The sequence below is a fragment of the Myodes glareolus genome, chromosome 9 (genome assembly GCF_982192425.1).
Source record: "Myodes glareolus chromosome 9, mMyoGla1.1, whole genome shotgun sequence".
Lineage (NCBI taxonomy): Eukaryota > Metazoa > Chordata > Mammalia > Rodentia > Cricetidae > Myodes > Myodes glareolus.
The window spans coordinates 17,708,030-17,728,718 of record NC_142034.1 but is presented as its reverse complement, the minus strand read 5'-3'; the positions used below and the strand labels follow the sequence as shown (position 1 = coordinate 17,728,718).

Genomic DNA, 20,689 nt, shown 5'->3' with positions numbered 1-20,689 from the left:
TGTGAATTCACCCTCTAGCAATTTGGAAGTATTGTTTATTTAATTTTATTTCACTAATCAAAAAGTCTTCATTATGTTTTTATATATCATTTCCCCCTAAATCCAGTTAAAAGGGAATGAGGAAAAAAGCGTGATTGTGGCTTAGCCGCCTTCTTGCTGCTTCCCTCAGAGAGACTAGGAAGGAAAGAGTAATGCCATCAAGTTTCCTTCCTCACAGAGACTAGGAAGGAAAGAGCAATGCTGTCGAGTTTCCTTCCTCACAGAGACTAGGAAGGAAAGAACAATGTCGTCGAGTTTTGCTTCTTGGCATGTGATGAAAGAAGTCTCTTTCAGGTCACAGCCTGACCTCCTAAAATGTCAGTTAGCAGGTTCCTTGTGGATTTTTGTGATGATGAATATATTGTCAGTGATAATCAGGTGGAGAAAGGGGTTATAATTTTTACTATATCTACAGCTGTACCAATGAAGCCAAACTTGACAATTGGGATCTTGAGCTGTCACTATCACGTGTCACCGTGACCTTCTTCAGAGGAAGGTTTACCCAGGGTGTTCCTCCTGTGCCCCATGGAGATAGCTCTATCCTTGATGTGCCCTTGCTTCATTGCACAGCTCAGTATTAAATCTATATAACCTGAAGCAGTAACACAGTCCCAAGCAATGCTTCAAGCTTAGACTATTTCTCTATAAATTCTTGACTTGATTGTAGCTGATTTGCTGAGCTAACTTTTAGTGTTCATTCACTGCTACAAATAAATGATACATTTATACTTTTTGTTGTACTAAAATATAAGATTAAAATCTTAGGCCTGAATATATACGTATTTTGGAACCATTAGCTCTTTTCTTCAAAATAATTTTATTTCTTTCCCCAGGAGGAATGGTTAAAGTCAATAACCTAGACACTATCCTGGGAAGTCTGGGCATTGAGCTCACAGATAAAGAGCGGGAAAGTCTGGCAGAAAATCTACCACTCACAGGTAAGTGTTGTGTGACAGAGCAGATGTCAGTGTGAATATCATGTGCTGCAGTGCATGCCAGTGTGAGTGTCATGTGCACTCCAGGCTGGCCTTGGACTTACCATCTTCCTGCCTCAGCCACTCCCATCCAAAGAGAACAGTCCTGGATAGTCATGTAGGCATTTACAGTCTGACTGTAGAAACAGATCACCTTGTCTGGTACCATTCCCGTGACTAATGGCTTGTAGTTGTTTATAGCTGGCTTAAGTTTGATTTTCTTTTCATCCCAAATCTATCAGTTAAATAGAGCATCTTTAGGTTTCAGCTTACTTGTATAATAATTCTGAGTTCTGAAACAACCATGGACTAATGGTCACCTATTTATTTTCATCTTAATTTTTTATTTTATTAATTTTTTATTTTAAAATGGTTTAAAATTAGAGCATGTATTGTGTTTAAATAAAATCTCTAGTCCAGGATGAAATGAAGAGGAGGAGGCAGAATAAGCCTGGAAACCTTGACAGATGAACTAAAGGTGAACTGGCTAGACATAGTGAAAGCAAATCAAATTGCTATTTCTGAGCGCAAAGAATAGAAATTTATTAATAATTGCCTAAACTATGTGCACATCCTGTGATTTCAGCAACCAGCACATCTATAGAAAAAAAATCACGACTATAACTACATCTAATTAGTACAAATTAATTAAGACTATGTTCTCATTACCTTCCTTGAATGAGATAACTATGTTCCCAAAAGCACTGTGTAACTGTTTTGTTCCCAATTAACGTGGTGTGTGTCTGTGTGTGTGTGTGTGTGTGTGTGTGTGTGTCTGTGTGTCTGTGTGTGTCTGTGTGTGTGTGTGTGCAGGTCAAAAGTTGATGTCAGATCTTTCTTAATCACTTCTCCACTTTACAAGATGCAGGTTCTCACTGGCCTAGAGCTGACCAATTAGGGCTAGACTGGCTAGCCAGGGAGCTCCAGAGACCTTCCTGCCTCTTTCTCCTGAGTTCCAGGACTTTATGCTCAGACAGCGTGCTTGGCTTCTTACATGGGTAGTGAGTTCTGAACTCGGGTCCTCATTCTTGTGCCACAAGAATTTACTGGCTGGATCATCTACCCAACCTCACCACCCAAGACTACTAATTCTTGAAGAAGTGTGTCATGAGCTGCCTGCTTGGGACATCCTAAATTCTGCAGGAGGGCAGCTTGTTTAAAGAGTGGAAGTTTCAGGTCCTTCCCTTCTCTCGAAGACCTCAACTTCTTTGTCACTACCCTATTCCAGCCGTGTGTGTCTTAAGCTCTTGTGACTGGGCATCTTGTTTATGATTGCTGATTTCTACAGTATTGTGACGTATTTAATCACGTACTTAAAAGGCTTGTCTAGAAATTTTATGAAGGCCTAAGGAACAGGATCTATAGTTCATGCATTCAACCTTCCTTCGGAGTATTTTGAGTAAAGAGTTTGTTTGTATTGAGAGTCTTTTATGTAGGTTTTTTATGATGAGAGTTTAGAACAAGCTTATTGGTGTATGGTCAGTAAAAGTGAGTAGAAACTCAAGCTCAGAAGAATGTCATGTTTCAGATTTAATGGGCTGCCATTTGATATTCTGAAACTGTTCACAAGTTTATAATTGAATTCATGTTTCCTACTGGGGTCTAGTGAAAAAATAGAAGAAAGCTGGGGCTTAGAGTTGCCTTGTGTAGGTTCTTCCCAGGACATACTCTGGGTCAACTATTCCACACCTTGTTGAGCCTCAGGTCTTACCACCCTGACCTCATAGCCCCTTCCACCAGAGATTGTGGTCTTTCTTGGCAGTGAAATGGTGCCGTGTGTCCATGACTCTGGTGCAGACTGATTCCTTTCCCCATAGATGGTGGAAACAGTTGTCCAGACTATCAATGCATAAGTAACAAAAGGTTTTTAACACATGTCATCAGTCATCCCGTGTTATCATTTAAAATAACAGCAAAAGATAAAAGGTAGCGAAGGACGAGCAGGTATGTGTAGTTGCATGTAGAGGCTATATCAGAAAGACTGAAAGTTGAGACCAGCCTGGTCTACACATAGAAAACCATTCTGTGTCTCTCCACTGTATCTCTCTGTCTCTCTCACACACCCACATAGAAGATGGTGAAAATTTGGCCGACTCAGCATAATTACCAGAAAGAGTGCACTAGAAATATAGGTTTCCAGAGCCCCAACCAAAATCATTAGTCTATTATTCTATCATTTCTGTGAACATAAATCTTAAAAAATATTTTCTTTGCCAGTCCTCCCTCAAACATAGAATAGATTCTTGTTCTTATTGTACATGGAATTTTGATTCATTTAGATTATGTCATGATAGGCTTCAATCTCTAATTTTTAATCTCTTGCACTAATTGTGATATTTCTTGCAGCCAATGGAAAGATCCATCTTGACAAAGTGCTGGAAGTAGTAGACGCAATTACAGGTTAGTCTCTAAAAATCTACAGTCAATTTTATACCACATTGTATGCTTAGACTGTACTGTTACTATGCATGGCTTTTCTACTCTGTTCCTCCTTTTCATGTTGATGAACTCCTGCAACTGTAGCTTAGAACATTTGCATCTTATCACTCTCTCAGTACTAGTGTCTGCAAGAACAATCTTTTGCATCTGGTCTACTTATTGTGATATGCACACCATCACTGACTTCAAAATCTAAATTAGCTCAGAAAATTGTAAACAAATTTTCATAAAGATAAAAATTCTCTTGCTGGGAAACTAGAAGAGAAAAAAGATTTTGTTAAGATTAATGAATTTTTTAACCTACAGTATACTAATTTACCTTTTATAAACTGCATCTTTATGTCTATTATTACATCGAATGAAAACTATATTTTTGTCCCAATAATGAGAATTGTGAGTACGTGGAATATTTATTTGTACACATATGACTATTGTAACTGAAGAGACCTCCACATGTGTTTGGAGGTAGGAGAGTGTTCTCTGCACTAACGTATGCCTGGTTCTATGATGTTGAAGGAGGAGACGTTGATATGACTGATATGGGATATGTTCTGAAGGAAATGGGAATAACTCTCTCGGACAAGGAACACAAAGCACTGCTGGAGCAGCTCCCCGTCAGTGGTAAGCGCTTTAACATGTGAATGCAGTCTAGATCGTAATGTCTATTTTAGTGCTTCTGAGAATGTCTAGAAAGGTTTTCTAGAATGCATTAATACTTTCACATTTTGTTCAGATGATTTATCTCATGCTAATGTAATTATAGGTAAATGGATGGATAGATAAGATTAGATAGATGATAGATAAATGGATAGATGATAGATAAGATTAGATAGATAGATTAGATTAGATAGCTGATAGATGGATGGATGATAGATAGATAGATAGATAGATAGATAGATAGATAGATAGATAGATGATAGACAGACAGATGACAGTGACCTGTTAAAATGAAACACTTGGGAGTTATAATTGCACTAGAAGGCTGACAATGACGGAGGAGAAAAAAATAACCTTTAGAAGTTAAAAGGTATGAGAGGGGCCTGGAGCAAGGCTCAGTGGTTGAGAGCAGTTACTACTCTTGTAGAGGCTCTGAGTTTGGTTCCTGACACACACGTGGCATCTTGCAACCATGCATTAGGAGATGCAATGCCCTCTTCAGACCACCCTGGTCATCAAGTACACATACATACATTCAGACAAAGCATAAGTAAATTTTGGGACTGGAGAGATGATTTAGCAGTTAAGACCACTGGCTGCTCTTCCAGAGGACCTAAGTTTGATACCCAACACCTATATGACAACTCATGACCATCTGTAACCCCAGTTTCAGGGAATCTGACCTCTTCTGGCCTCAGGTGGTGCACAGGCGTGCACACTGGTAAAACACCCATGCACGAAAAATAACTTAAAAATTTTTAAATTATTTTTAAGACTCAATTTTTAAAAGTATCATTGTATATGATAAAATTAATACAGTTGGTAAGCTTATAGAGGATAAAAATATCAATAATTTTAAAGAAATGAATAATCCAACTTCAACTTCATGTTAAAAATAATATCCATGAACTGAAGAGATACATAAAATACTTGTCTTCTGTGGTGGTTTAAAAGAAAATGTCCCTCACAGACTCATATTTGAATACTTGGTCCCCAGTTGGTAGAACTTTTTGGGAAGAACTGGGAGTGTGGCTTTGTTGTCAATAGGAGTGAGCTTTGAGGTTTCAGAAACCCTTGTCATTGCCAATTAGCTCTCTCTGCCTTCACGGCTGCGTCTCAAGGTGTAAGCTCTTAGTTACTGCTTCAGCACCATGCCTGTTATCCTGCCCGCTGCATGCTCCTCCCATGGTGGTCTCAGACTTTAACCCTCTGGAGCTAGGAGCACCAAATTAAATTCTTTATAAGTTACCTTGGCCATAGTGTTTCATCACAGCAGTAGAGAAGTAGCTAAGGCAGTGTGCTTGCATGAGAGCCTGGGTTCGAATCTCTAGCACTCACATAAAAAGCAGGACATGGCAGCCTGTGCTGTGGTTTTAACACTGGGAGAGTAGGGACAGGCAGATCTCAGGCAGAGGTAAGCTTCGAGTTCAGAGACCTTGTCTCAGGAGAAGAAAGAGGAGGGCTACAAGACAGTTCAGAGAGTAGAGGCACTTGCTGCCAAGCCTAATGACCCATGTTCGGTCCCCACATAGTGGAAGGAGAAAACAAACTCCCCACAAGTCACTATTTCCTTTTACCGTCACTTATGATTTTTGTTGCCTTCATGACCCCCACATGATTCATTTGTGTTTGACCTGACTTATGTTTCTTGTAGAGAATAAAAAAGTCCACAAGAACAGGATAATGGATGAATTGAAGTCTCTTAATCGTAAGTAAAGACCATAGTAAAAACCAGAAGAGACCCATTGATTCCCCTGCACTGTAATGTCTTCTTGCCTTTCTTTGTAAATGTGTTTGCTATCAAAGGATCTTTACATCGGATGACATGTTTTTATTTTTTTAATTATATTCCTATTTGTTGGGGAAAAAAGATGTATAAGAATGTGAGCCAAAGGGGGAAATTATTAGGACTATTTGGATAGGAGTTGAGATAATGAACCTTATAATCTTATAAAATAAACACAACAGAACTACTTATTAGTGAAAAGATAAAATTTTCTTGTTAGTACAAATCAAATGATGATAGTCTGCTTGAAAATTAATAGTGGGGCTAGATATCTAGTTCAGTGATAGAGCTCTTGCCTACAAGTAAGGCCCTGGGTCCAGTCCATACTGCCAGGAGGAGAGAAAAGAAAGGAAGCCATTGACTTAAGTTCACCTTGACAGTATTTAATTGACAAGGCTTCATGGTCTCCCTGGGAGTTCTGTAAACAGAGCACCACAGTTTAAACTGAGGAAATATATTTCATTTGGAAGCTCATTATTGGCCCTTTGGTGGCCTAAATGGTTTCACTAAAACTGGTAACCTTAATTGAAATGAAGAGCTTTGGAATTAAAATCCATCAGATTTGACTAATTCCTCTCAATTTTCCTAGGTGGGACTATTAGCATCAATAAAATCGACAAAATTTTGAAAAATATGGGGTGCAAGCTCACAAATGAAGAGATTAAGGATCTGAAGCAAAGCATGCCTGCTGACGGTGAGCATTTAAGAGATTGTTAAGTGAGTCAGAAAGTCCGGAATTGGTGTGCGTGCATCAGGCAGTCAATCCCTAAATGTTCATCGGACACAGCTGGGATTTTTTAAATATAAAGAAAGTGACGACCTCATGTTTTTGTCACGATGCAGTTCTTGTCCCTTGAGTGGTAAACTGAATTTATTCAAGTGTTCTACTGGGATAAGAAGAGCTAGAGGGGGTGACAGTACAATTAACACGTTGATGAACTGCGCAGAAGACAGCAAATGGATGCTAAGGGTAGGAGTGATTTAAGCTCCCCAGGCCTCCCACTGAAATGATCATTTCCACAATCGCTAATCCCACTTAATCTAGACATTCCGAGAAAACAAAGCAAGCCAGGAATAGGAGAAAATGATAGATTGAGCAAACCAGGCAGCTAGCACAAGGCAAAGACCTTGGAGGAGTCACATCAGTATTGCTGGCACACTCCTCTGTTCTGAGCTACCCATCCTGGCCTAAGCTTTGTCTCCTTGGGTTCCAGCTGCCTCTGCCTGGGATGGTGATGACAGCTACATGCATCAAACCCCAGAGGAATTCTACTACAAATGAATAAGATGGGTGAATATGAACCCGGGAGATTCTTGGCTCAAAGTACTCATTTTGATCCCAGGCCATGCCATTTTATTATTGCCACTGATGACTGTGCCCTTAGGGAGGATATACATTATTTTCAGATATACTTCTATAAATGTACCCATTTACTTCTGATAGTATTGTGCTTTATGGATATGCTTACAACATCTTCAATTGTAGGAAATGTTTAAATTGCAAAAATTCGAACTTGAAAAATTACTACAATTCTGGGTTTATCTAAATGAATTTTTTTCACTTTGTTCAAATAACTCAAATTTCTTGCCAACTGATTTTGGCTATGCACGTCAAAGTGCTGGCTAGCTGTTCTACCAATGATTGGTGGTAGTTATGATAAGGAAACCATGCACGATTTGAATGCAGTGGATACTGAATGCATAGTTTTAAATACGATGTTTTGAAATGTAAAAATATACTTTATAGAATACACATTATGAAATATTTGTAAATGAAAAGCCATGGTTCCTTAATGTAACCTAAGCACTACAAATGAGCAATGATTCTTGCATTCAAATGAACTCTTCTTCCATCTCAGGCCTTTGCCAGTCAACCGCTATGCTAAATTTTGTTTATAGTCTACTTGTTTTGAAAGCACTTGTTTCAGATAAATGTGTATGTTCTTAAACAATATTTCAAAATAAAAATATATTTACCTGTTTGTAAGTTTTATTTAAATGTTATCTTACAATATCTTAAAGATTTTCTGGAACTTACCTTCTCAATATTGAATTCCCCCAAATGTCCAAAAATGCCACAAAAGTAATACTTCCTTTTTGCTATGAAATATTTTAATTCATGCATATACCACAATCTGTTTATAATTTTCCTTCTTAGTGAACATTTTCATTGTTTCTAGTTCTCACCATTTCAATGATTCCTTCCTAAAGCATGTCTCATGTTGCACATGCCCAAGAATTTCTACAGATATATACCTAGAAGTATACTCTAGGTTACCTAGGTCATATGGGGTAGGCACATAGTTACTTTTACAAGATAAGAACAAGTCAAAATTACCATCTTCATCAGAAATCTTAATGAAATTATGTCTATTTAGCTATTAACATTTATCTTGTATAAATATGCACCCATGTCTTGCTGAGTCTGACTAATTTAGCAATGGTAGATATTCCTCCTGGGTATTGATTATTGCTGGTGCGCTATTTAGGAAACATTTCCAAATGTCTGTTGGAGATTTAAGGTCCCTCTTACAGGACATAGACTACTGCCATGGAATGAGCTGCTATTGACATTTTATTTAGTACTAGCCATAATTTTCTCTCTTGCTTTCTCCTTCTATTCCTCCGTCCCTCCCTCCTTTCTCTGTCTCTCTCTGTCTCATTCCCTCAAGGTCACTCTCCATTATTATTCTGACATTAGTTCTGATACCTTAAATATTTTCTGCTCAGAAGTATCACTTGTTATTGTACAGACATTGATGGAACAGTAAGTATAATTCTCAAACCCAGAAACCTCTCTCACACTTCAGAAGAATCAGCAAGGCTGCCCGGAAGAATAGGTAAATACTGATGGAGAATTTATGACGTGAGCGGATGGTTAGTAGACTCCAAATTGAGACATCGTTAAGTATAGTGGAAAACAGCTCTAAATCAGAGGTCAAGAGCACTGGCTGCTCTTCCAGAGGCCCCGAGATCAGTTCCCAGCAACCACATGGTGGCTCACAGCCATCTATAGTGAGATCTGGAGCTCTCTTCTGGCATGAAGGCAGAATACTGTATAAATAATAAATAAATCTTTTTTTAAAAAAAACAGTTATTTAGCATAAATTTCCCTGAGTTTTACCCCTTGAATGGTAAGGGTTTGGGTAGAGGAGCTAAATGACAGTTGTGTTGTTGAAATTCTTAGTTTTTTAACATCTTGTTTCTTTATTCTGTCTCATTCTCATGAAAAAGGTAAAGCTGCAGAAATTCTCGAGTGTATTGCTAGAATCTTCTCCTCTTGCTGTTTTTACATCAGATAATGCATTTCTTTCCTTGAATTTCTTCTTATAGTGCATGGAAAAATTGCAGTGAAAACATTGTTCAACAGATTAAGCGCATTTACAGGTGAGTGAGAGGTTTTGTATTAACAAACCCCTCAGACTCTATGTAATGGTATAATTTCAAACAGATTTTTCTACTATTCTATTCCTGATCTTTTTCATTTAGTTTTTAACATTTTCTTGATAAAGTGTGTGTTTTTGTCCTACAGTTTGCTCTTATGCTGGTTAAATGTGTAGAACATTAGCTCCCAAGCTTTCTAGGGCATTTATTTTGGCAGTATCATTTACTGGAGCATTATTATAAACACCCAAACCCAACTATATCAAGTAATAACCATAAAAGACAATGCTATTATCTATGTCAGAAGCAAAAAACATAATTTATCAAAAAACAGAAAGAAAGACAATATATCGTACTTTCTGGTTAAGATGAATAAATGAACTGATTCTGATATCTTAATTAATTGGAGTCATTCAGATATGATTTATTCCCTTCTCTTTTGACTCATCCTCAGATCATAAAATATGTACCAACATTTCTATGTAAGCCATTAAATATGACACGTGATCCCTCTTGATTCTGTGTATATATATATATATTACTGTTTTTAATTTTTCTTCATATAAAAAACCCTTCTTTAGCATTTATATTGCTTCTTGAAATAATTATTGTATAGTTTTGGATGACAATATTTCATACTTTTCAAAGGACCAAAGGTTGACGTGAGATTTCTTCCTGCTATGATGAGCAAAATGGGCCTTGAGCTGACAGACAAGGAACAAATGAAGCTGATAAGAGAGCTTCCTGTGGACGGTAAGTCGTGAAGACGGGAGCTTAATTTTGAAGGGCTGGGGGAAGTTCCTCTTCTGATACATAGTATTTTAAACATTTTATAAATAAAGTTTATGCTGTGCATAGAAAGACCCTCTCACTCCTAATCCAGGATGTCAGACGTTAGCAGGCATTGCACTGTCAACCCCTCTAGCCAGGTGCAATGCTGGCCTCAGGAGAAAAGAAGCTGCTGAAATAAGCAATTTTTAGAATTGGGCGAAAGAAGCAAAATGAAAGTTAAAAGTGAGCATCAGTGTAGTTGAGCCTATTAAAGTCTTCTCAGGTGCAGACGGCTATTCTGCAGAGAGTTTATGAGCTACGGGGTCAAAGGCTGCTGAGGCTGGGAGGATCAGTTTTGTCCAAGGTCAAGCCTGCAGATAGCTTGCCCATCTTGAAGTGGTAACTGTGTGTCCACACATACTTGGGAGCACCGATGAGACTCAGTAGGATATAGAAAGCAATATCTATGGCAATAGTAGTTGTAGAGGAAGATGACATAAATTTAAGAAAAGGGCACAGAAAGGAGTTCAAGGCAGGTGGCCGTGATAAAAATACATTGTATTCATGTATAGAATTCTAAAATAAATAAATTATATGAAGTGTTTAAATTGCATAGTCTGTCGGACTGATTGTTCTCATTTCTACATTCTTCAGGTTTTATTGGGGCATAAAAATACACTTGTTCAATAAATAATAAAAATTCCTCCTGAAAGTGAGAAGTGTGTGTAGCTGAGTGTGTTTGCACAGACCTCTAACACCAGAACTCAGGAAGTGTGAGTTCAAGGGCAGCCTATGCTACAGTGATCACACCTAGAAAAAAAGCTAATAAAAATGGCTAGAATAAGGAGAAAGAAAGAAATGTATTTTTTTTTTATTTTTTTGAGACAGGGTTTCTCTGTAGCTTTGTAGCCTTCCCTGGAACTAGCTTTTGAAGAACAGGCTGGCCTTGAACTCACAGAGATCCACCTGCCTCTGCCTCCTGAGTGCTGGGATTAAAGGCTTGAGACACTACCGCCCGGCAGAAATGTATATTTTTATGAGCATCTGTATCACGTTTTACTTGACATTTGATGTTTTTCATTATAGAATCTGGGAAGATCTATAAAAACAGATTATTGAATGGGGTAAAGTCTTTCAAAGGTGAGAAACAAGAAGCTTGAGAATTGATGTTTAAGTTGTTTTTAGACTTATCATACCATAGTTTCTGAATGTACCTTCTTTATTACAAATGTTTTTTCCTCTATAATGACTTATCTCTTTGTAAACAGTCCCGCAATCTCTTATATTTTTCAAAATAAACTGTCAAAATTGTCGTTTGAATTCTAGATAGATATATAAACCATGACAAGAATGACTGGAATTAGCTAGAGAAGTACGGGTGACCCAGATTAATCACACCCCCATTAGAAATATTAAGCATTATTTTCCTTCTAAAGGAACTTAGTTTTGTTGAGAATGTGCGTGGTGTACATGAGGAGGTGAGAAAACAACCTGTGGGAGTTGGAGCTCTCCTTCTGCCATGTAGGGGTCCTAGAGGGTGAAATTCAAGTCATGAGGCTTAGTGGCAAGTGCCTTACCTGACGAGCCTGGTAAAACAAAGTCCATTGTTTCCTTATTTGTTTAACTAGAACATGTTATAGTGACATCTAGCTAAGAAAAACTGTAGAGAAACACATAAGGTTATAACTAAGGGGTTTCCCCCTCCAAATTTCCCACTGATTACTTCAGAAAAAAGGAGGGACTTGGGGTAAAGAACTTGGAGCACTGCATTTGACACCTGCTGAGAGGAACACTCCAGTTATAGGAAGGAGGTTTCCTGGCATTCCCAGGCCTTTTGGAAGATTCTTCAAAATATCCTTGAAGAATTTAGTATGCCTCACATTTTATAATTTGAAAATGTTATCATTAAGTAAATTGAATGTCGCCATTAAAAAATGAAGCAGTGGTTGCCAGGAGCCTCACTGTTCGCCCTCACTGGTAGCGCTCTTGTCCCAGGGGTCCCATGTGACCTTCCAGCTTCTCTAATCTTTTGGCCCTGCTTTTCCTCTCCACACACTACCATCCCCAGTCCATGCTCAGCTTTAGAACCAGTCTCTTTAGGTCCTCTCTGATATCATCTCAGGTAGTTTATATATAGAGAGATGTATTTTTAAACTAATAGAAGTTTTTCCTATTTTTAATATTACATACTCAAATACTATCTTCAAGCGTGGATAAACCAGGTCTCTTGAAATCTCAAAGTATCTGTGGAAACAATTGCTACTTGTTTCTAAGTCCCTTTGCTGTGCATTTCATTAATTTTCTTCTGTTAAACTTGGAGTTTTTCCAGTTTAAAATCATTTAGTACAGAATTCTAAAGGTATTCATTCATATTTAAAAGCAATATTAGTATCTAGAAATGTATTATGCCTTCTTTGTATTTTAATATAACGCAGCTAACATATTTCTAATACTAAAAACTTCTATTAGTTTACTGTATTTTCTCATTCTTTATATCTCTTTTTCTAAGGAGGAAAAGTTAAAAAAAGCAAAATAGACACTGTTCTAGAAGGCATGGGGATCAAACTTACAGAAAAGGAGCTTGCCCGTCTGAAAGAAAACCTACCGGATAGCGGTGAGCTGTAGTTAACTCTTCCGCCAGCGCAGGGCATCACTTGCAAACTAGTTCACTGAACTTTTCTTTTGTACCTCGCTGAGCTTTCTAAAGGTTTTTATTTTTAATTTACAAATGAAAATTTCAGTTTGGGATCAAATTATTGGAATTTATTAAGTGTATTACAGTCTAAAGTAAGAGACAGACAGAGAGACAGACATCAAATAAAGTGCTCAAAGCATCCAGCAGAAACCAACTGTCGAAGCCCTGTTACAGAAGTCCGCTGGAGACCCCAATAAAAACAGTTTCAGGGAGTGAGGAGCATTCCTTTCTGTGAGGCTCCCAAGTGAAAGAACAAATGAGCAGAAAGTAGCATCATCAAAGCAGGGTTACAATCATCTGGCAGAAATGGACTGAGAACAGCTAGCAAGCATAAGACTATGGGTTAGTCTAAAGCTGTAATTTTTATCAATTTTTGCTTTACAGATATGAAACTGTATTAAGTACATACAAATTCAGACTGGTTGTCTTTCCATTTAAATAATCATTTTATCAGCAAATGTCCTTTTTATATCTTATAACACTCCCAGCCTTCAAGTTGCCTCAGTGGGTTTGGTCTGGTTCAGAGCTTGTATGGGTCTTACGCACAGCACAGTGTTTATTTAGCATGTACCTGGTTCACCATTTATCGTCCTACCTGAATCTTCACACGTTTTGTAAACCTCATGGACTAAATTTTCCCTAAGAGTATTTTTCTTTTATTGGCATTTTAGTCCATGTATTCTTCTTAGTGTTTTAATTGTAGAACATAAACATAAGTAGAAAACCACATCAAACAAATTGTTACAAAGTTGACATTCTTAAGATCACCTCCTAGTTAAGAAATAGGGACTAATATTTCTTGACTTCCTAAGAGCTAATCATTCAAATTAAAGGATGAGTTTTCAGAGCAAAATAGGGAGAATTTGCTTAGGTCAAGTAAATTTTGTTAACATATTTTTCTCTTTGGTAACGCATGTGTCCTAATTTCTGTCCTTACAGACAACGGTACAGTTAATTTCCAGGACCTGATGGATGAGGTGAAGACACTCACAGGTGAGACATGATTTACTATAAACCCACAACCGCCCCGCTCATCATGGGTCAGACTCTTGCTGTCCCGAGTCCTCTCTTGCTCTTGCTTATATCTAGCTAGCCACAAGTATCACTCTGAATTGTTCATATCTTAAGGGGAATCCTTTACCTGTTCCTTGTTAACTGAAAGATCTCTTTCCTCTATATTTTTAAAAATTAATGTAACTTTAGTTCTCCATTCTTGAAAAATACACAATTATAAATTATGAGGTAGTGTTTGGTTTAAAAAAAAACATACTTTGAATAACAAAGTCATTTAACAACTGACTTTACAATCAGTTGTCCAAATGGATAAAATATAAAATGAATTCTTTAATAAATGTTTTATTGTGTGCTATAATTTGATGTCTGTTTGAAAGCACCTAATTTACTAAAACAAAAGAAGTCTTTTTAACAACATTAGAAGTGGTTAGGTGGAGCCTGTGCTTTGTTCATTTAGCAATTGAGGTTTGCACTGAGTTGTCACAATTGTTCATTCATTTTTTACTTTAGTTTTTTTAATGATTTATTCCTTTTATTTTATGCATTTTGATATTTTGCCTGCATGTATATTTGGGTGAGGGAGCTGGATTCCCTGGAACTGTAGTTACAGACAGTTGTGAGCTGTCTTGTAGGTGCCGAGAATTGAACCCAGGTTCTCTGGAAGAGCAGCCAGTGCTCTTAACCACTGATCCATTTTTCCAGCCCCTCATTTTACTTTTTAAAACAGGATCTCCCTTTATCGCACAGGCTGACCTCAAACTATAGCAACCATGCTAAGCTTGAACTTTTGATCCTCTTGGCTCTACCTCCTGAGTGATGGAATTAGAGGCACATGCCATGGCTTCTGATACAAAAAACTTTATTTATTTACTTATTCTTTTTATATGAATGGGTGTTTTGCTTGCACATATGTCTGGGCACCACATGCACGCATGGTGTCCAAGGTATTCAGAAGAAGGCACCAAATACTCTGTACTGGTGTTAAAGACTGTTGAGATTCACCGTGTGGGTACTGGGCGTCAAACCCAGGTTCTCTGGAAGAGTAGCTACTACTCATCCATCTTTCTGGCCCCACAAATAATGATCTAGTCTCAGAGTAACATGCAAATTTGTCACTTTTCTTCTTCTTTTAAGGAAATGAAGAAAATATCAAAGAAGTAAAGAATATTCTAGAAGACATGGGAGTAGAGCTCACACAGCAGGAATACACAGACCTGTTGGAAAATCTCCCTGTGGACGGTAAGCTTGCAAGCAGTGCTTTAACCATTGGGAAAGCTTGGGCAGAAGCTCTCTCATGATGACTTTTCTCATCTTCACCCTGATGTGCAGGAAACAGTAACAGCAGATGGCCCAGATTCGCTGTGTGAACAAGCCCGACTGGACCATTTAACTTTTCTTCAGTTCTTTAGATGAAAATAATGCTTTTATATAGAAAAAATAAAATGATACCCCCAAATGCCCCTTATAATAATGAGGAATAATATTCTCATTTGATTCTTCACTACTTAAGTAAGTTGCACTTCCAAAAAGGAAAAAAAAAAAAAAGCAAACTGGCTTTCAAAATATTTCTAGAGGGGATGGTGATATGACTAAGGCAGTAAAGTGCAGTAGCTGCTCTTGCAGAGGACCAGGATCCAAGTCCCAGCACCCACAACCATCTATAAATACAGTCTCAGGGATCTGATGTCTGGCCTCTGCTGGCCACACCTAGTACACAGACATACATTCAGGTTGGATGGATGGATAGATAGATAGATAGATAGATAGATAGATAGATAGATAGATAGATAGATAGATAGATAGGTGAATAAATAAATAAACGTGTGTATTTTTCTAGTAAATACCTTCTTAAAATTCTAAGTATTCTGTGGTGTGTGTGTGTGTGTATCCTGTTATAATAACCAACCCTCCTTTAACTTAATACTTGCATTGTCATTTCTTAGGTAGTTTGTTCTATATATTTTTGTTGTGATTTAAAGAGCCTATCTATGTTGTTTTCATTCATGTTTTTCTGCTAGTAGTTTGATAGACAGAAAGTCACGTGTGTCTTACATTTTACCCGTAGTACTGTGACCATCCATGGTCAAGGTATAAGCATATTACTTCCAAACCTTTCCCTATGTTCCTTCAAAACATTTTTATTATATTTAAGTGTGTGTGTTTATATGTGTATATGTGTGTGTGTCTCATGCCGTGTTGTACATGTCTTCTTCCACCATGTGTGTCCTGAAGGCTGAACTCAAGTCATCCGTCTTGACAGCAGGTGCCTTTACCCTCTGAGTCATTTCACCAGCCTTTCTTGTGTTCTTTTATTATCTTTAAACTTTTAGACTTTTAGTCAAACAGGCAAAGAAATATTGTAGGGTAGAAATGTCCTTGGAAATGTAACTATATTTAGTTGGGAGTCCTACCATGCCCGTAAAGACAGAGCCCAGAATATTCTCATGACTGCTCCAGAAGAATCTCTTCAGTTCCCGGTGTCCCGTATTGCCAAATACCGGCTGATCTGTGATATGAAAAACTGCTGTCATCGTGAATCTTTTCACCTATTTATAAAGCTGTTTCACCCCTTGTAAAGTGCCCAACTTGTGATTTTGGCCTCATACTCTGCTAGTTGGCATCTATTTTTCTTTCTTCTTTGTAAAAGTTATTTGTATTCCACGCCAGGAGCAAGCAAATGATTTCCTCAAAAAGCCATATGGCAAATAGCCTAGGCTTTACTGCCTCTGTTAAAACTGCCTAGCTCTCTTGTTGTAGGCCGGAATTATCTATGGTTAGTAGATAATAGGGATAGCTGTCCACCATAAGACTTTATTCTCCAGCCACACTTTGCCCTCCTGTTTTAAATCCTAAGTTTTTGTTTACATTTTAGAAATATTCCTAGTATTGACACAGCTTTACATTTTCATTATGACACATATGCTCTTTAAGTTTATGTAAATTTCTTGTAAGATTTGAATTTTTATGTATCTCTACTACAAAATCATAAAAAAATATCCTGGATTTTCCTCTAAGAGTTTTAAAATTTGTCTCTCACATGTATATCTATATGAATTACCTTTTTAAAAAAATCTGGTAATCCATTGTATGAGGTCAAAATATTAACCTTGAAAGCCGAAGAGATGTCTCAGTAGCTAAGTGCACTTGCTGCTCTTGCAGAAGGCCCAGGTTTAATTATTAGCACCCACATGACTGTTCACAACCTCTGTAGCTCTGGCTCCAGAGGAATCCACTGTCCTCTTGTGGCCTCCGTGGCCACTGCATTCACGTGGGGCACATTCAGACATGCAGGTGAAACCCTCCAGCATATGAGCATGTTAACCTCAAAACTCAAAACCCATTCTTCCTCACTTCCACAAAGGACTTTGATTCCAATAGACAAGATTTTTTAAAAAGTAAGAAATGTCCTAGAAGGGAATAAAGGAGATGATCAGAAATTAAGATTGGATTTCAGCATGATTAGTACTAATAGTTCACTGACTAAGGTTCCAGAGGTTGACCCCAACTCACCCTAAATTGACTTAAATTATGGGTTTTGTTACAGTTGATGGAAATTTCTACCATAATAGATTGATGGACACCCTGAAGTCTCTTAAAGGTGAGTGGAAAGCAGTATTTGCCATTTGTAACATTTTCTAGTAATTGAATCGCCAAGTCTACAATCCATCGCGTGTCTTTCTGTCTCCTATTAATCTGTGTTGCTGTCTGTGCCTCGTGTGCCATCAGGCTGCCTGCATCCTAGCACCTTGTCCTCTTGACTCTCCAGAGGATAGGTGCGCCATTTTGTGCTGGAGCTTCAAGTCATCGGTGTGGCAGGAAATAAATTGGAAATCTGAACAATGACTAGAAAAAAAATATTAACAATCTAAAAATCTGTTCCAGAGCTAGAAAACTTCATGGAGATGTCAGAGAAACAAATGATCATTGCACTATCTAAAATCCCAAGAGGAATTTTATTGTTTCATTCTGTGATATTAATATCTCTGAAACCACTGAAACATGATTGATTCTATTTCAAAAAGACTCAGAAAAGAAATTTTACTTTCACTGTGTTATGGTTTTGAACATTTAAATTGATGTCTGTGGATCTTGAAAATCCTGGAGTAAGCAGGAAGTCAGTGTATTTGTCACATTTTATCATCAATTTTTCTTCATGCTCTTTTTTCCCCATAAGGAGGGAAGGCTGATGTCAACAAACTGGACTCGGTGATGAAAAACATGGGGATGAAAGTTACAGAAACGGAATGGAAGGACATGACCAAGAGCTTACCAGTGGACGGTGAGTGTGTAAGGTCTAACAGCCCCAAAAGTACTGGAACTCAAGAGTTTTTGTTTGGTTTGGGTTGGTTTTTGTTGTGGTGGTGATGGTGATAGTGTTTATTTTTTGTTGTTGTTGTTGTTCGTTAATTTAATATTTTCATGATTATTGTTTGGTAGATTAATATATGAATAAAATATATTTAGATCATATCCACTCCCCCTTTCCCCTTCAGCTCTTCCCAGAGGCTTTCCTACCAACCTTTTCTCAGTTTCATGTCTCCCTTTCTTTTTCTTTCCTTTTCTTCTCTTTTCTGTTCTTTCCTTTCATTTTCTTCTTTCCACTTCCTTTTTGAAGACACACTGACTACAGTTAGTGATGCCCATATGCACATGAGTATAGGACCATTCTCCAGAGCACCCTCCCACAGGCCTCATTACCAGAGGACACTGACTCTTCTTCCTTCAGCAGCCATCACCCTTTAGCAGCTCCTCCCCTGTGCGTGCTAGGGAGGTCTTGTGATGAGACAGGTCTTGTGTGGGGCTTAGTGGTTTTGACAGCTTCCAAGCTGTATTTGGCAACAAGGAGATATTGAGAAAAATCTAAACAACAACAACCAAAAACCCTCAGGTTTGATATAAGAATATCTTGTAAATTATTCGGTAACTTCATACCAATAGTACATTATATTTGGCATGCTCAAAATTGCAATATAAAAAGAAATGTTCGCATGCCAGGGAAGAATACAAGTTGGGCTTTGGATCTTGGTAAAGGCAATTAATTGGTAGAACACAACTGTCAAATTATCTTTAATTACTCAAACTGCAGTGTAGATAAGGAGTAGGAGGGACTGATAGAAGTACCACCTATTTTTTTCACCATGGCTTGTGACAAAGACCAGCAGCTATAATAAAGGATACAGATTAGATACATCTGCACCCAACACTGAAGCAGATTCATGTGTGAAAAGTACCTATTAATAAAGCAGAAGACAGGAACAGACTGGAATACAGTGATCATAGGGGACTTTAACACTTTTAGTGTCACACTGGCCAGATTTAGACAGGAAAATCAATAAGGAAGCATATGCTTTAGAACACATAGTCTGGCATCACCAGAATCCACATTCTCCTTATGCAATGGGCAATTCTCTAGGAAGACCATATACAAAATCACAAAATAGATAAGAAGAAAACTAAACATAGCTGGGCATAGATAGCATATGCCTGTAATTTCAACATTTAGGAGTCTGAGAGTTCATGACTTTCCAAATGTATATAATAAGTATCAAGGCCAGTTCAAGACCTCCACTTCAAAACAGTTACGTTACAATGAAGCAAGGAAGGAAAGGGGGAGGGGAGGAGACAGAGAAGAAAGATTGCTGACTACTTTTAGAGGACATGTCCCCAATAGACAACCTAGAGTTAGGCTTCAGGGAACTTGAAAGAATTCTAGTCAAAATTTAGAAGGCCATAAAGAAAGAGCATAGTCCAAATCAGTGGAGCACAGCCTAGAAACACAGTGGGAAGACAACAAAGCTAAGAGTTGAGCTTTGAAAACATAGAATTGACAAGCCTTCAACTAGCCTAATAGGGAAAATAATAAGAAAGTTAAGATATACAAATCAGTAGTAAAATTGGAGACATTCTAAGCCACACCGTAGAAATAGAAACGCTCACAGGAGACCTGGAAGAGAGGAACAAAGCCCTAAACACACAGCCCACCTCTGTCAGCACTCGGGCTGCTGCGAGAGACCACCTGAGAGGAATGAGTCCAACAAGGAAATTAGACACAGAACGGCAGACTCTGTCACTCTCTCTTCCTGCTGGAGCTTTAAGAAGCATAACTCAGAACCAAAGGGAAACTGGAGGCAGCCAGGTTGGAGAAAGTTGGGGTAGGGAAAGAAGAGGTTATATGTTTAAAGGGTTCACAATTCCAATTTGGTGGGAGCATTATTGAGTTGTACAATGTGTTTTCTATAGTTAATAGCAGTGCATTTTTACAGAGACAACTCCAGTAGCTGTGCCAGAGTGGAGGGGGAGCCAACAAGGCCTCAACCCTACAGAAGAGCTACAGGCAGTTAAGGGATTCTGGAAATGAAAGAAATAGTCTTCCCCAGGGACAAGTACACCACCTGGCTACCCGACATCAAATGATTGGCCCTGAGAACACATATGCAAATAACACTGTTCAGAATGAGGACATTATATATGCATATACATACATTCATGCAATAATAATTACTGGGAAAAGAGGCCCTGAGTTTGAAGGAGGGCAGGGAGGAAGGACATGAAAGAGCATCAGGAGGAGAAGGAGGGATAAATGTTTTAAGAGTAGTATCATCTCAAAAATTAAAAAAATAAAAATAATATTGTCCATTTTTTAAATTACTGAAAATGAATTATTTATTTTTTATTACTTTGAATGATAACAGATGATAGATTGTGAATTTTTATATTTGTCATGTTTAAGTGTTTTTACCTCTAATTCAGCTTATGAAATATTTAAAGTATGTTAAAATGCTAGCTTACATACTGTTTAATTTAATAGCATGAGTCATGTTGTCTGAGTCTTAGGAGCATGTCCATATGTGAATGCTTATTTTCTTCCAGATGGACAAATTGAAATGAGGAAGTTGGTCGAGGCAATGAAAGCTTTTACAGGTGGGTGCG

At 37.9% G+C, this 20,689-nt stretch overlaps 1 protein-coding gene across 1 annotated transcript in view; it reads left to right on the top strand.

Annotated features, from left to right (window-relative positions):
* The window catches only part of Efcab3 (EF-hand calcium binding domain 3), a 362,829-nt gene that overhangs the window by 153,327 nt on the left and 188,813 nt on the right, over positions 1-20,689 (top strand). The window contains exons 60-73 of the mRNA XM_087909544.1: positions 873-977; positions 3,360-3,413; positions 3,969-4,073; positions 5,764-5,817; positions 6,485-6,589; positions 9,229-9,282; positions 9,928-10,032; positions 11,137-11,190; positions 12,560-12,664; positions 13,685-13,738; positions 14,894-14,998; positions 17,304-17,357; positions 17,934-18,038; positions 20,630-20,680. Coding sequence (XP_087765670.1) covers positions 873-977; positions 3,360-3,413; positions 3,969-4,073; positions 5,764-5,817; positions 6,485-6,589; positions 9,229-9,282; positions 9,928-10,032; positions 11,137-11,190; positions 12,560-12,664; positions 13,685-13,738; positions 14,894-14,998; positions 17,304-17,357; positions 17,934-18,038; positions 20,630-20,680 — 1,110 coding nt within the window. The remainder of the gene's footprint in view (positions 1-872; positions 978-3,359; positions 3,414-3,968; positions 4,074-5,763; positions 5,818-6,484; positions 6,590-9,228; positions 9,283-9,927; positions 10,033-11,136; positions 11,191-12,559; positions 12,665-13,684; positions 13,739-14,893; positions 14,999-17,303; positions 17,358-17,933; positions 18,039-20,629; positions 20,681-20,689) is intronic.